Below are 16,215 nucleotides of genomic sequence, written 5' to 3'. Positions count from 1 at the left end.
AAGATTTTTATTTATTTATTTATACAACCTGCATGCACCTGATACACATTACAATTTTTCTTTGATCCCAAACAGCATGAGAGATTTTGATATTGGAGCCATCAGTTTTCTCATTGATTTTTGAACTCAACCATAGAATTTATTGACTAGGAACTCTATAATTCAAATATTTCCTTAAAAACGGTATTTTTACTTAGTATATAAGGGAACCAAGGGAATCATGTTTTCTATGCAAGTATGTCATCAGCATTCAATGTGGCAAATGCGTGGTCTGCTAGAGGTTTGAAGAAGTCCCTTAGTGCCTCTTCCATTGGCGTCTTCAGCTCTTCAGCTAGTTTCTGCCAATTCTCATTCAGGAACGCATTCATTGTGTTTCCTGGAATTGGTTGAACGGTTTTTTATAGTCATCAAATTAGTATAATTTTCAACATTAACGAAACAGAACTAAAAATCTCGTGCCCCAGAATATTTCCTTTAATGAAATTTTTGAAAATAATAATTAAAGGCTTACACGAAAGTACCTTCCAACTCATGAGCATTGCGGTAAGAGGTCATGTCAAAAAAACCCCCTAAATCCATGCTTGCACGACATGATAAATAATAATTATTATGACATGTGGGCTCTATACATAAAGTATGCCAATGAATAGATGAAGTACACCTACCCCTCTAAGAAATAGGGGTCCTTATTCGTCATACGTATGGACTACATACTGCTTTTTTCTACACTTTTATGTTCAGAAACGGTTAATTATGTATTAACCCCCAAAATTCTTTGATTGTCAAAGAAAATACAAATAGTGCACCATGGATTATTTTGGGAGTGCTTTTGTCATCACATCTTCGTGGAATATATTAATCTTGAATCTTACCCAGTTCATCGTCCCCTCCAAAGAGATTCTGCAGCTGCATTGAAGCGTATCCTAGATGGAACTTGACGTGAAGGTCTTCGCACGAGAGAGCATCCACTCCATTGTGACGCGGGGTTCTTCCAAGATTTATCGTCACAACTGCATCTATATCTCCTGCAATGAAAATTAACTGGTAAACGTGTAGATTTAATAATTATGTGTGAATTGACGTCTTTGGTGAAAATGCTGTAAGTACTTGTGCTTGGAAAGCGGATTTAACTAAGTTTACCTATGTTTTGTTAACGTCTTTATGTGATTCTTGAATCCAATTTTAAAATATATTTCTTTTCGTGAGGGGTAAAATGATCTTTTAGTGTGTAGATGGTGGGACATTCAGGGCACAACATTAGCAGCATCATGGTCTGAGGCCATGCATCTAAGAAAATTCCTGATCATGTTTATTGGCAAAAAAGAAATTTGATTACAAAAGTCTCTCTATATGAAACCAAAGTCTCGCTCTCTCATCGAGAGCTTTCCTTATTACACCTTCTTTCTTTTGCTCGTGCTTTTTTCCTTCACATATGACCGCCAAATAATGAAAATAGACAAGAACAAATATACATAAATTTGGGTACATTTCCATAACAATTCCCTACATTTACAGTTTTAATACAATTAAGGTACATTTACCGTATTTGGCCGAAAACTTCCCGTCTCCTTTGATCGGCAGCATCATTAAGTTCCCAGACAGGTCGTAATTGCCTTTCATCCTCAACTCGGGAATGTAAATTTTGGCGACTACCTTATGTTCGTCCGAATGCACTCTGGAAACAGTAATCTATATACATATACACATATTACGTTTTTATCCTAGCGGGGTAATCAGAGTCGCAAGACTCACGTTCAACTGGGTGGCTAAAGATAAAATTGAGATAAAGTTAGTGACCGGTTTCTAGCCCATCGCCTAAAAAAGAATCCCAAGTTTGTAAGCCTATCCCTTAGTCGCCTTTTACGATATCCATGGGAAAGAGATGGAGTGGTCCTATTCTTTTTTGTATTGGTGCCTGGAACCACACGGCACTAACAATCTGAATGGGAAGAAAGGAATTCACTATATTTTTCTTCAAGTTAAGTATCACCGTAATAATTAAAGTGAAATCTCACTTGACATCTTTGATCTTCATGGTAGACGGGCCTCTAACAGTGACGTCGGTGTAGGAAGACCACACAGTTATAGGCCCCGTGGATTGCTGAATGGACAAAGATGGCACCACTAGCGGCTCGCTTGGCGGGATCCCATACTCAGGCAATCCTGGATTACCGAAATATAACTAATTATCACCAAGTATAAAGGACAAATCACACAGATTTAATTTATAACAATACTTTGAAGGTTTGTGCTTCTGAAATTTCCACTTTTATTTGAAAATATTGAAATTTGGCATATTTGTTTCTAGGAGTACGTAAAAAGATTCCCCTAAGAAAAAAAAAATATCTTCGTTTAAGGGGTTTCTCGAATACCTCACGGGATTTCTGCTCCCGTTCCGTTTAACGGGATTTTTCTCTGGACGCAGGCGGAGCCGCTTGCGCATTCTAGTTTGAAATAATAAACCTTGCAAAGTTAAAAAGACTAAATATAATTTAAAAATATATGTCATTATTTCAAAAATATGAATAAATAGGCTTTTCTATGTTGAACTTGGACTAGAATTTTTATTAAGTTGATGCTAGAATACCTGTGGCCAATTTAGGTATGTAAGTATTCAGCGCATCTCGTAAACAGCGCCCCAAGGCTCTGTCCTCTCTTGGACAAATGAAACCACCAACTGTTATGAATAAAAAGAAATGTAAAATTACATGGGGTGAAATTTTGAAAAAGCTACATAAGGCTGCATGGTAATTACCTCAATTTAAAATTAAAAATCAAAGTGATTACTAATAAACTTAAATTAACATTACTGAAAGATGTAGTCACTGCCTACCTGTACAGGAAAGGGGCGTGATTTTATGTATGTATGTTTATCCAACATTAGCAGTCTTGAGGTACTTTATAAATTATAAGAGATACTCGTACTTCCTCAAATTTTCATATGCGCATCTGAGCAGTCAATAATTTGACAATATTAATCAAAACATTATTTAAGAAATTTCATACATTAAGAGTTCAACGGACATGAACGTGATGAATGAAACGAAAATAAAGAAATTCCAAATTCATTCATGCTTATATCAGACTTATGGAACGTTACAAACAAAACTTACAGTTGATGAAACTCTTTCCGAGCCCCGCGTGGGCCGCGCTCACTGAACCGAGCACCAAAAACAATTTCCACATTTTACTAATTAAAAACAAATGAAGGTTTCTTTGGTAAGTTTTTATATAAATACGATTTGGAACGTGACGATAAAGCAATGGTCATCATTGAATCATCTTATCCATTAATCTACACAGTCACATTACAAAACAAGAATAATTTTACAATTTTTTTTTGTTTTTTTATTAAACTGCTAAGTATACAGAATAACCCAAAACAATTAGACATTACCAATAGTAATAACTTCAAATTCAATAGTAAAACTTACTCGAAGGTCGCGTTAATCAGGCTAAATTGAGATTCAAAAACCTAAGTCTTGTCTATTTATAAAAATAATAAGCTGAGCATTATTTTAATACATACACATTGTCACATAATTCAAACAAGTTTAAAGAAATCTTTGGCTTTGTCTTTTCAAAAATAACTTCTGAATGAATTGGTTTTCAAAGTCAGGTAAAAATTATACCTCTTTGGGGTTAATGAATGGGAAAGCCATATTTAGCTAAGCTAATTTATTAGCTTAAAGAATTACACAATATTTGACACCACCTGCTGTTTCTAAATCATGCAATTCGCAGAATAAATAATGAAATTGCTCATAAATTCAATGTCACTATTCTGTGACAAATTACAGTCAGTGTTCTACCAGTTATTCTAATTTAGAGCCCAGAGCTATGTTGCTAAAATACAAAACAAAACAAATGCTGTTAATATTACAATAAGCAAATAATACAATGCAATGCTGCACCTTTTGGTTATGTCGTCATAATTGTATAATTTAAGTCTTCGACCCATAAATTTGTACTCAGTCTATAAGCACACTTATGTATTAAAAATTAAGGTTGTTATTTGAAGAGAAAGTTAGTGTAAAATACCGAATAGTTTTGTAACAGAGTGGTCTCGCTCGTGTTACGTCACTGTTGTAACACCAAGTTAGCAAGACTCGACACTACGATTAATTTATCTTCTGATTAAGTAACTACTATCGATCATCTAATCACTCGACGATAGAGTCATTGATTCATTTTAGATAAGTCAGTGCAATGCTTATTGTAATAGTTGAAGGAGTAGTGAATGAAAGTAAGTGTAAATTGTGTCATTGATTTATTATGAACCTAGAATAAGTTAATTATATTTATAAAATAAATTAAACAAAGTAATCTTAACATTAACCATATCATCTTAATATAAATATTTTTCGACGAAGTTTGATTATTAACATTAAACATTATTATATCTTTCTCATACATAAGATTTCTTTAAAATTAAACCTGTGTCAAATTAAAGAATTTTGTTATTTGTTCAAGCAAAATTATTTAATCTGACTACTTATTTGGGAAGACCATCTCCGAAGGTATATGTTTGAGGAATTTATTGGCGATATCCTCCAGGACCATCGCCAGGGATGTCTCAACAGCTGGCTGGATCTCTTTCACTATCTCCGAGGAATGCATCTTGGCAATGTGGTCTGTTATCATCTCTGTAATGATGAAATCATATATGCCATTGTGTTCAGTTTTGCCTCTTTTTAGAGTAAAAAAAAAATGACCTTGATTGAAATGGGCCTTATGTCTTTCTGCCGTTGACTGTACATATTTAATGTAACACTTGCTTTAATTAACATATAGGTAGGTGGAGATTGGTGGAGGTGGGAACTTCATTTGTTCCTTTTCTTACAATGTTATATCGAACTTGTATGCAGTCTTTGTATTTTAATTCTAGAATTTCAAATTCTGATTTCTGTCATTAGACAAACTAACTGCCTTAACCCCTTACCGCCGTGTCATAATGACGATATGTACTGTGAGTCAATTCAGTGAAATTGGCGGGACTTGCATTAAAGACTCAAAAAATTGACTATTAATTTTTTAATAGGGAATATTGCTTAAACTGTAAAAATGTCTATGTACTCAAATGGCTGTTTATAATTAAAAATAGGATAACCTTCAGCAGTGTCGCTGCATCTCAGTTTAAGTTCCCTTATCCTTTTCACACAGATAAACCCAACGAAATCTTTACCTACGCATAAATATATAAATAAACATCAATCATCATACCCATTTCATTGGTAGTAGAATGCACCTCGTTAAGGTCAGCTTTGACCGTGTCGCTGCATCTCAGCCGGACGTCCGCGTCTCGGATCACCATCCGCTTATGCACACGCGCACCTAAGGCTACCAGGGCTGCGGTGCACATTGCTGTATAGAAAAATTATATTATTTAAACAAATTGTCACATCTTTATAATGTTGATTTAAAAAAAAACCAAAAAAAACAAACTTTCTGTATGAACAAAGTTTTATAATTTGGCGCGAAAATAAAAAAAAAATGCTTTTCTCTATGGAATTAACAATCATTTAAAAAAATTATATATTCCAAATTCAAAAATTTCATTAATTTTTATTTTTACAGTATTTATGGCCAGATTAAGTATTTATTTTGTTTGACTCTACTTACAGAAGTTAGCGGACATTTTTCCGGTGGACTCGACTGGCAACATCTGGAATTCACCCAGAATTACGTATTCGCCAGTCATGACCAGGTGTGGCAGACTTATGTTGGCTGTCACTTTCAGATCTTCAGGGTACACGCTAAAATAAAATAAACGCTTCATGAGCTGTTATGTTTTTTTGTGGAATATGTGGAGTTGTTGTCAAAATAGTAGTAAATATTTGCATTATACATAGTTAACATACATATCTATATAAATACAGTAGGTACACACAAAGGTTCTCTACTTAACCCAACGGTAGATTGCTAGATAATGCTATTAGCCATTAAGTCCACCACACTTTACACAAGTCCACAAGTACTTTACAAATGGTAAATGTTACAATAAAGAATATAGAAATAAATAAGCCTACTGGATAGATAGTGACAGGTTTCTAGCCAGTCTTCTAAACGAAGAATCCCAGAAGAGTTAGTACGAAATGCTTAACAGAAGAAAATTTCATAAGTCACTTCAATATTACTTACTCTAATTTATTAAACGTGAAGTTTGTTAGTCCACTGATCATAACATCAGAGAGCCAGGCGTCATACTTGAAGGCATTCTTTGGAACATTATGTTGCCTTAACCTGATGCTAGGGACCTTCAAGGGCTCCAAAGGTTGGACACCCAGGGTTGGCACACCCTTTGCTAGAAGATGCCTGGCTTGTTCCGCCATTCTTTGGATACAATCGGCAACATTTGGGTCGCTGTAGTGGCATACCGATGATTTTACTTAAAAATAAAATAAAGTTAAATTCTTCGTTAAATCACCTTAACTTTTTAATCAGAAAGTACTGAATGATGTATAAATATGACTCATCAACGATTAATCCAAGATCATGCTCAACAAGGCATATCCCAGGCTTCAATCTAGAAATGTGAGCATAAAACCGCGAAACGACAGTCAGAAGAAGTATTTCCATAACATTTAAGTGATTAAATATTACTTTAATTAAGCTATGCGCATGTTTTAATATAAAAGTAATTGACCCCAAACCTTGATTGACTTTTACGAAGTCTTTTACTTTTGCGCGGGAAAGAAGCAGCTGTGGCACAATTTTTTTTTTAATTGTTACCAAAAGAGCTTGACCCTACAAACACATAACTGGACTAAAAGACAATAGAATAATTTAAATTAATACAAAATGCGACTGCTTACTATATTCTTCGTAATATTATAAGTGCGAAAGTTTATGAGTATGTGTCGTTTGTTACTCTTTCACACAAAAACTGCTGAATGGATTTTCATGAAACTTTACAGTTATAAAGGTTAAATATAGGAATACCATAAATTTATAGAGATTTAAGAGAAATTCGCGGACAGTAGCTAGATTTTCTATCCAATATTTCAAATTATTTTTAATGAATATAAAGAACTTAATTGTACTTACTGGTATCATCTACCTCGTAAGAGGCATTGTTCCTATCCACTCTTCTGCTAATCACTTCTTTTGCACAAACGCCTAATAAGATAAATCTGATCAATAATCCCCACATCTTAACCGTCTGTTTATCTAAACGTATTCTAACATAAGAATTAAAAATATGCCTTTATAAGAGATATGGGTGAGTTGGTCGTAGATTCCATAACTGGTGCACTGGCCTCGCATTTAAGGTCTTAGGACTGGTTCCTAGGTTACGTACACGTAGAATGTTAAGTGACCCTTCTCAATTACCATAAAAAAACTAATGGGACATGTTTTTTTTTCTTGATTTAAGATGGCGCAATAACTCTTTTACCGAAACCAATTTAAAGGAAGAAAAAAAAATGTTATATCGAAACATGTTTTTAAAAAATTCTTGAATGAAGAAAACAATTAAAAAAATTGCCGCTATATTACATTTTTTCATTTTATATTAAAACGATCTTCTTTTTAAACTCTTTCTTTATTTATAATGATAATTTAGTAAGTATGCGCAGAAAAAAATTAAATATTTTTTTCCAGTTAAATACAAAGGTACACTTTTTCTTAACTGAATTATGAAATAAAAATACATAAATTTATACTGTTATTTTATTTATTTTAAATTCATGTTGACCAATTTGCATATTCCTAGAATATACTCACGAGTCTTTGGCCCACTACAATACAATATGTGGAAAGGGGCATGATCGTTTTGAAGAATGTATAAATCTATTCTTTGCTTGATTTACCCTAAATTAATAAATCTTAAACATTATGTTCAGGTACCTAAGTACTAGTAGTGTAAGGATTGAGGAGAATATATTCTCATTACTTATTTTAATCTATTCCTAAGTTGTACAAAAACAATTTAAATAGTACATACTAAAACATACATTTCTTCACCAATTCACTCTATTGCATATAAACATATATTCGCTATCGTAGAAAGAACACTTCTTTAAAACTACAAGATCTTTCCTTTTCTTAAGTTTCAAAATCAAATGAAACGCAGCCAAAAACAAAACATGTTGGATCTATGTCTAAAAAATAATATGTTTTTATTTCTAATTAGTACAGTCAACAGAACATCAACTCTAATTCACCGCAAATTCGCCTCCATCACCGTCTCATATAGTTTCACACAGAGTATCTTTATATGCGGTTGACTATACCAGTTTTGTGACAAATTACTTTAGGAAATAAATTATTGTTTATTTAAAACATTTATAGTTTTCAGTCGTCAAGCAAAACATCCTTTATGGGTATCGATCCTAGGACTTTATTAATGAAAGCCTTGGCTACTGTTGCACAGGTTTCGTCAATTAGAGGACTCAGGATGTCAAGCACCACCCCGGGGCTGGCGTTGAAGAAGGCTGCTGCAGATGTTGCTGTAAAAAAGAACAAAGAAAATGCAGAATATCTCGAAATAATGGTAATTTATAAATTAAAAAAAATTCCACCTTTCATTTAGCATTATAGTCACTGCCTTTAAATTTAATCAAGCATTGCCATTAAAACTGCAATAATTTAAGTACAAAAATTATTATAAATCTTCAGAAAATTTTATTAATGTGTTTATTGCTGTGACTTGAATTTGAACAAAAAACGAAAAATATCCTTCACATGCGGGATTATAAATTCAAAAACAATATGTTATAAATATATTAAAAATTAATAATTTATTTAAAAAAAATATAATCCCTTTTTATTATAACACATTTTTGAGTGCATTCTTAGATGTTTACATTTTACCAAACATGTACATTCATAAAAAAATAGAAGGCGGATTATAATGCAAAATGAGGTCACTGACTTAGACAATGAATTGCAACTATATTATCAAATATTGTTAACATTTTCAAAGGGCAACTTGATAATTAAAACTGTATTATTCAGCGGAAACTAACGATTAGTTAAAAGGATTTCAGGTAAACTTAAACACGAATCGATATGCTGTAGAAAATTCAAGAGACTGAAAATATACTTCTGATTACATCAATTGAAGCTATAATTGAAAACGTTATAGCTACCGATTAAAAATATTTTTATACGATTGAAAAATCAGATCAAAAAATATAATCTATTAACGAATACTTGAGGCGTCTAATAAACTTTATATAAATATTCTACACCTACACTTCATACAAATATATAAAAATGTATTTGTATTTGGTATTTTTCCATGTAACTGAAAATAGTGTTTTTTTTTTACAAAAATAGACACAGGAAGACTTGACCCTTAGGGGTAACAGAGACTCATTCATTGCTGGAAATCAACACGGACAAAAGCTCAAGTAGTGTATATTTTAATATACATATGTTATGTTTGACCGGATTAGTTATTGAAATATTGTTTTATGTAAAATGTCAACAAATTTGGAACAAATTGGTTTGGCCGGCAAATCGTAATGCAGGCAGGCAAACTTTCACAGTATAACATTTCAGTAGATGTAATTTACTATTTTTGACAACTTACCAGCTACAGGTCGTTCAGAATCGTCGACGGCAACTTGAGCGTGCGTGACCCTAACTTTGGCAACCACCCGGTCTGCAAGAATGTAGTCCACGCCGTCCTTCTGCGTCAGTTTGCCCACACCTTTAGCTACTACCGCTATGCCAGCTGAAAAGAAAAAAAGGAAGTTTAAAAGTATTGAAAAATTCAAGGATATGCAAAAATAAATGTTTTTATAAAACATGGTACAGTAAACCTCATAGATAATAATCTTACGTTTAAGATACTTAGACAAACTATATTTTTCTTTGTGCTCCACTATACATCTTTTCAAGGAATAGGTATTTAAATTAATATTAAACTATAGATCGAAGAACTTAATTGTTACGTGTGTTGATGTACATATTAATTTATTTTGTGAACTAAGTAAAGGCTGTCAGGATTGGCCAGTCTACTGATAAAATACAAAACTTTTAATTACACAACATAGTTATTTAATATCTACCTGGCTCGGGATCGAATCCGAGACCTTTTAATTCTGAGACGGGAATTTGACAATCGGCCAAACAGGCCGACAGAAATTACAAAAGGGAACTCACTAAAGTTGCCTCGAATCCTGCCCTTCCCGTTGATGTCCAGGGTCAGCAGCCGGGAGCCGTGCACGTCGTAGTCCGCGACCACCATAAGCTTGGGAATTGTGATTTTCACTTCGGCAGCATATTTGTTGTTTAGGTTCACCCTGAAATTGAGATAGAAAATAATTAGTTGTTAGGTATATATACTATATAATTAGATTATTTAAGATGTCTATAGGTAGTATTTTCTCAGGAATGTTATTGATTGATTATATAGAGTCGTTTAGAAGTAAAAAAAGACCATATATATACTCGTTTTTATCGAGGCTTGATTCCTTATCGTACAGAGAATAATTATGGAATTGAGAATTGGATAGTTTAGGTTGCTAGACCATCGCCTTAATTTAAAAATAAGGTTTCTTTCCAATTCTCCCTGTCATTACATTTGTTTCTATAGTACTAGACCACTGGCTGAAAAATAATTTAAGAAAATATGTAATCTTTATTAATATTATAAAGAGGTAAAGTTTATAACTTTGTTTGTAAAAGCTTATCTTCGGAAATATTGAACTATCATGAAAAGTAAAATCAAAAATATATTATATACGAGTGTTACCTATAGAGCTATAGGTAAGTATGTTCCACGAGCGAAGCCGTGACGGGCCGCTAGGTGATATATATCAGCTATCGTCTTCTTCTTCTCTTCAGAAAGAAAAAGAAGACGATAGCTATCATCTACTACTTACTTAAGTTTTTCAATCTTAAAAGCGGATCCCCCAAATGCCTTCGCATGTCTAATGGTAGCCTTCAGCCGTAGATTTGGAGCAGTTCTGTCCAGCTTCAAAGTGGGGACAACGAACGGGTCTACTGCTGGTATATTAACCTAAAAAATATGTATCATAATCAAAAGAATGATTCCAACATGTATTTTCTTATAGTTATAATCGTTCTCAGATATCAATAAGAAAATTTATATAACAGAATATTTAGAGCAACTATTCTATATACAACAAGTGTATACTGTCACAATATTAATATATGTTGATTATTGGTTAATGTTCATGTATATATATCATATCTTAGAATGTTGAATATCTATCGCAAATCGATCTTATTTTAACCACCTAACTTACAGTCTCAGTTTAGTCTAAAGGTACGGCTGGTAGAGAATACCTTTTGGCATTAATTTCACCTATTGTACAATATAGTAGGTGTACATTTAAATAAATAAATAAAACAAGAAGAAGAAGAAGTAGGTAAAGTATAAGGTTTGAGCGACCAATCAGTTAATTATTGTTACTATGTAATCTAGAGAACTATTGAGAATCCATCAAAATTTAAAAATACCAACCTCAGGGATCCCCTTATTGAGATAAGGTCTCATGGCTTCCACTCCTTCGAGAATGCATTTCTCAATTTGTGGGTCGCTTCTTCTACATTTCGGGAAGTAGTCAGCTGCAAACAACATTATAACATAGTGAGATGTCATAATTTCTATATGTCTAAGTTGTTTATCTCAATCTTTTTTCTGTTAAGGGGCAGACAGAGCCAATAATCACGAAAAGACTCAAAAGCCACGTTCAGCTGGCTGGCATAATGATGGAATTAAGAATTTGAGATAACGGCAGGATATACCCACCACCTTAAGAAGAATCACAAGTTTATCCAAACCTTTCCCTTGACAGACTTTTACAATCTGAACGCAATCAAGATTAATTACAACAAATACCCAAACAAACTCTCAAATTCCTAAAACTTAATGAATGGCAAAGTCTAAACATGACAAAAAAGGGACACGCCCAGACATATTACAAAATCTAGTCATAACCCTAATAGGGTATGTAATTGACGGAAGGACCTTGTCCCGAATGTATTTCCCTTGCATACAAATACACACATCAATAGCTCATACCTATATGTACGTGAGTATGTCACGAAGAATAATTTATAGGTTGCATTATAGGACTCCAATATCAATCTGTTAAAATTAACTTAATCGTGGCTTAGTCATTTTATAATTTCTTCATTCATATAATCACGTCTATGTCCCTAGCGGGGTAGACAGAGCCAACAGTCTTGAAAAGACTGAATGGCCACATTCAGCTATTTGGCTTAATGATAGAATTGAGATTCAAATAGTGACAGGTTGCTAGACCATCGCCTAAAAAAGAATCCCAAGTTTGTAAGCCTATCCCTTAGTCGCATTTTACGACATCCGCGGAAAGAGATGGAGTAGTCCTATTCTTTTTTGTATTGGTGCCGGGAACCACACGGCACTTTATGATTTTAAAATAAAATAGAAATATATTAATACTAAAACTAAACAAAAAAAATGTGATTTAAAAGATTTTTTATTTGTTTGATTAGTAATCAATAATTACGCAATAATTACAAGTTCGAGTGCGATGGAAGTTGGTTTTATACTTTAACGTTCTGATAACCACGATGGACATTTGTCATGGAAAAGTTAATACAAATATACATTAAAGAAACCAAAAAGGTTCAATGCGTAGATAATATATATTACTTTACCGACTGCAAATAAAATGCGTGTTAGTACATAACGTCACGCTCAGTATAGTTATCAATACGCTTTGTAGGGCGAAGATTTAATACTATAAAAACCCCACATAACGCGAGGGAAACCGCGAGAGACAGTAATTAACAATAGTAACCTTATTATTCATCTGAAAAAGTACAACTCTGTAAGTCTTATATATTTACCACATATAGAGTAGTAATTTATTACGTAATAGACCATAAAATATTAAATTTAAAAACAAAATTAAATGAGATAACCTTCTTTTTTTAAAGACAATTCTTAAAAAAAAGAAGGTTATCTCATTTAATTTTGTTGTGTTTGTGCCAATGCACTTTAGGATGCAGACTGCCTTGAACTGTTAGTTCATCTGACATGCGATCCACAGTGGATAGACCATTTGTATTGCTTTATCAGGTGCCTTCTGAAATGGACACGGTCTGATTGTGTGTAATTGGTCATTGAACATTAACCAATCAGTGTTTCAAAGTCGTGTGTGACCCCAGCTGCGATATTATGAAAATGTATTTACAATTTCTAATGTCTGTATTCTTAAATCTTTAAAATATTAAGGTTCTAGCTGCGTTCCCCTAGGAATTTACGGATTTAAAATTCTTATAATTTTATTCCAAGTTTTCGCAATGAGATATTCAAGGAAAAGATAAAACCGACTGAACATTTCGGTTATAAGACCTAATATGCCGAGAGGTTCTGGTGGTGGATTAAAAATACACTGTTAGATATGGTGAGCTGCTTCTCTTCCCGCCCAGATTATAAAAGACAATCAAGTTAAATTCTTATAAACTTGGGATTCATCTTTCAGGCAGGCTAGCAACCTATCATATTAATATTGGGTCATCCAGCTAAATGTGGTCTTCGAATCTAACTAAACTTTAACTAGCTTTGTCTATAGTGGGTTAAAGACGTGATAAATATGCAGAAACGGACATTTGTCGAGATGTGAATATACCAATAGGTGGTCGGCTTTATCTCCAGGCTTCTTCAGTTACATAAAGCCTCGATTGGCATACTTTGCGATGATATAATTTCAGTGCAATGTATGCCAAGCCCTAGAATTTCAACGAGATTATTTAATTTCCTGCTAATAACATTACAATTAAAACGACGATTATTACATTTCACCACTAAGTTTTTATAATCTTTGAAAGTAAAACTATATTTGAACACAATCACTTTCTTTTCTTTTAAGATTTTCATTAATTCATACCAAAATATTGTAATTTTCGTAGCGTAACATCACATTAGTAAGTCTCTCTCTGTTCCAAGTGACACTCTACTTTTTCTTAGTAAGTCATTGCGTTTTATGTTTTATTACCGCTAATAACTTACTAACGTATTAACTATTAATTATGATGTTGTTTTGTTAAGGTTTCCTGTATATTTCTTGAATCAATCAGTAGCTATGTCATAGCGAAACGTAGTTACGAATTTTTTTGGAATATGACGTACGCGGACGGCGACAATAATTATTTATTTATGAATTAACATCATTCCTAATTATTGGAACAATTAAGGGATCGGATTTAATGTTAAAAAAAAAGAGTGATTGATAATAAAAAATTTACTCAGCCAATTGGCTATTACTGTGTGCTACATATGTATGTATACAAGATTTGTATTAGCATATATTCTTGTCTTCCTTGAGAGGCTGGTTTGGTGACTATTCGTAAAAGGATACAGTCTTCGTACTATTACCTCTCGTACGTAATACCTCTACAGCGATAACACATATAATATAAGAGACATATAAAGTAAATCAACTAGTTCATTCATACGTATGTACATATATTCACGTATAATACTTAGTGAGGAAGACAGAGCCACCAGTCTTGAAAAGGCTTTGTTCAGTTATATGATAAAATTGAGATTCAAATAGTAGACAGTTTATAAGTCCATCGGCTACAAAAAGAATAAACCTTTCCTTTATTCGCCTTTACGAAAACCATGGGAAAGGGATGGAAGAGTCCTATATTCTACAGTGCCGGTAACCACGCAACAGTAAACTTAATCAACAACATCAAGCAAGAAAGGCAGAAAATATTTTATAATTTCAATCGTGGTTTCGTTCGCCGCAAATTAGTATCAAATAGGCGGTAAAAATCCAAATGCCAAAAAATTTCACAGCCAGCAGTTTCATTTTTTTTTTTATTACTTGAAAGCAATTGAATTGGAACCACTCCAATTAATAAATAAAACAAACATAGGAGTTCTTTATTATCTACCCTTTTTACCGATGCTCTAAGTAAGCCAGAACATATTGGGAATCAATACTTAAACCAACTCCCAAAGTCATCATACTCGTAATAACGCTAGACTAAATGTTTAATTTTTTTAAATATTACGAATTTGTACATACCTATAACTTATAGTCAACATAAACAGATCCTAAATATTTATATAGAACATTTTACCAACACTAATTATCTTTAGATACTAGAACCAAATGCCTTATCAGACAAACAGCCTTTGTCTGATAAGGCGTCGTTTTCGACGATGCAATAAGTATTTGTATATCAAACTTTAAATTGTAAATAAATGTCATTATGTGTTTATTTTCCAAAGTATATTCTATTTTAGCTTATATTATATCTTTTAAAAACAATAAATAGTTCTAAAATATTTTTGCAAGACAGTAGATTTATTTTCTAAATATAAATATAAAATTATATACTTACGTGTCTCTCCATACACACCCAAAACGCACAGCACTAAAAACAACACTTTCATGATTGCTTATCGTATTTTTAAGAATCAGTCCAACTGCAGTCTTGCACCAGTGTCTACCAATAAGTGGAGACCGGCGTCCGAAAATCTGATATTTGTATGGTGAGCGGCGGTTCAGCTGACCACCGACCCAAACCCACGATATTAGGCAAGCAGGACCAACATGATGCGGATTTTCCTCTTTATATTCTTATCGTGCCAAAAAATATCTATTGAAAAAAAAACATTAATAGTCGCAAATTGTAGCCATATCAATTTAAATAATAGCGTGTGATCACGTCAACTGAATTAATGTGGGGTTATAAAAACCGTCAGACATTGGAACTTACGCTATAAAATTTTTCCTATGACTTTTATATGTATGAACATTTTTTTTAGATATAAGATACTCATTTTTATTCTTCATATATAAGTGGTATAGCATATTCAATTTATTTACCTTTTTATTGTAAATAATTTTCAAAACTGCATTTTTATTTCCGTTCGGAAAAATCTTTACCTGATTTAAACTTGTTAATATGAGACCCGAATAAAACTAAATAATTTCATTTTAGAAATGTCACCAGCGAAATTTAATAATAAATTTTAACTTATACAACATGATTATCTAAAAAAAAAATTTTGCAGTTTGTAAGTTCATAGGTGTCTGAGGATATAAAAATATAGTAAATACTTACATACTCCTACTTATTAAAATTGTGTTGCTGTAAATTGGGCTAACATTCGCTTTTGAATTGAATGCTTGATTCTCAAGGCTCTTATAAAACGAGGTAACACGTTATAATTTTATTGAATAGGTTATGTGTTTTGACTGTATTATTTACGGACCGCAGCGGAAGCTG

The 16,215-nt window shown here is 32.8% G+C and overlaps 3 protein-coding genes across 3 annotated transcripts; all 3 read right to left on the bottom strand.

The window, feature by feature from the left end:
• Positions 1-227: 227 nt before the first annotated feature.
• LOC106140690 (protein takeout-like) lies at positions 228-3,186 on the bottom strand. Its single transcript, XM_060953395.1, has 6 exons — positions 3,114-3,186; positions 2,588-2,677; positions 2,016-2,163; positions 1,542-1,675; positions 873-1,025; positions 228-376 (listed from the first exon to the last, which is right to left on the bottom strand). The coding sequence occupies exons 1-6, from the start codon at positions 3,184-3,186 to the stop codon at positions 228-230; spliced, it is 747 nt and encodes a 248-aa protein (XP_060809378.1).
• A 1,305-nt stretch (positions 3,187-4,491) lies between these two features.
• On the bottom strand, positions 4,492-7,153 carry LOC106140689 (uncharacterized). The gene is made up of 5 exons (XM_060953394.1): positions 7,048-7,153; positions 6,142-6,388; positions 5,623-5,756; positions 5,224-5,364; positions 4,492-4,646 (listed from the first exon to the last, which is right to left on the bottom strand). Exons 1-5 carry the CDS (start codon positions 7,151-7,153, stop codon positions 4,492-4,494), a joined length of 783 nt encoding a protein of 260 aa, XP_060809377.1.
• A 516-nt stretch (positions 7,154-7,669) lies between these two features.
• Positions 7,670-15,510, bottom strand: LOC106140694 (uncharacterized). Its single transcript, XM_060954467.1, has 6 exons — positions 15,325-15,510; positions 11,441-11,544; positions 10,836-10,972; positions 10,114-10,253; positions 9,539-9,682; positions 7,670-8,450 (listed from the first exon to the last, which is right to left on the bottom strand). Exons 1-6 carry the CDS (start codon positions 15,374-15,376, stop codon positions 8,296-8,298), a joined length of 732 nt encoding a protein of 243 aa, XP_060810450.1. The 5' UTR covers positions 15,377-15,510; the 3' UTR covers positions 7,670-8,295.
• Positions 15,511-16,215: the final 705 nt, after the last annotated feature.

The sequence above is a fragment of the Amyelois transitella genome, chromosome 4, assembly GCF_032362555.1.
Source record: "Amyelois transitella isolate CPQ chromosome 4, ilAmyTran1.1, whole genome shotgun sequence".
NCBI classification, from domain to species: domain Eukaryota; kingdom Metazoa; phylum Arthropoda; class Insecta; order Lepidoptera; family Pyralidae; genus Amyelois; species Amyelois transitella.
The sequence above is the reverse complement of the archived record's forward strand: the minus strand, read 5'-3'. Positions and strand labels throughout refer to the sequence as shown.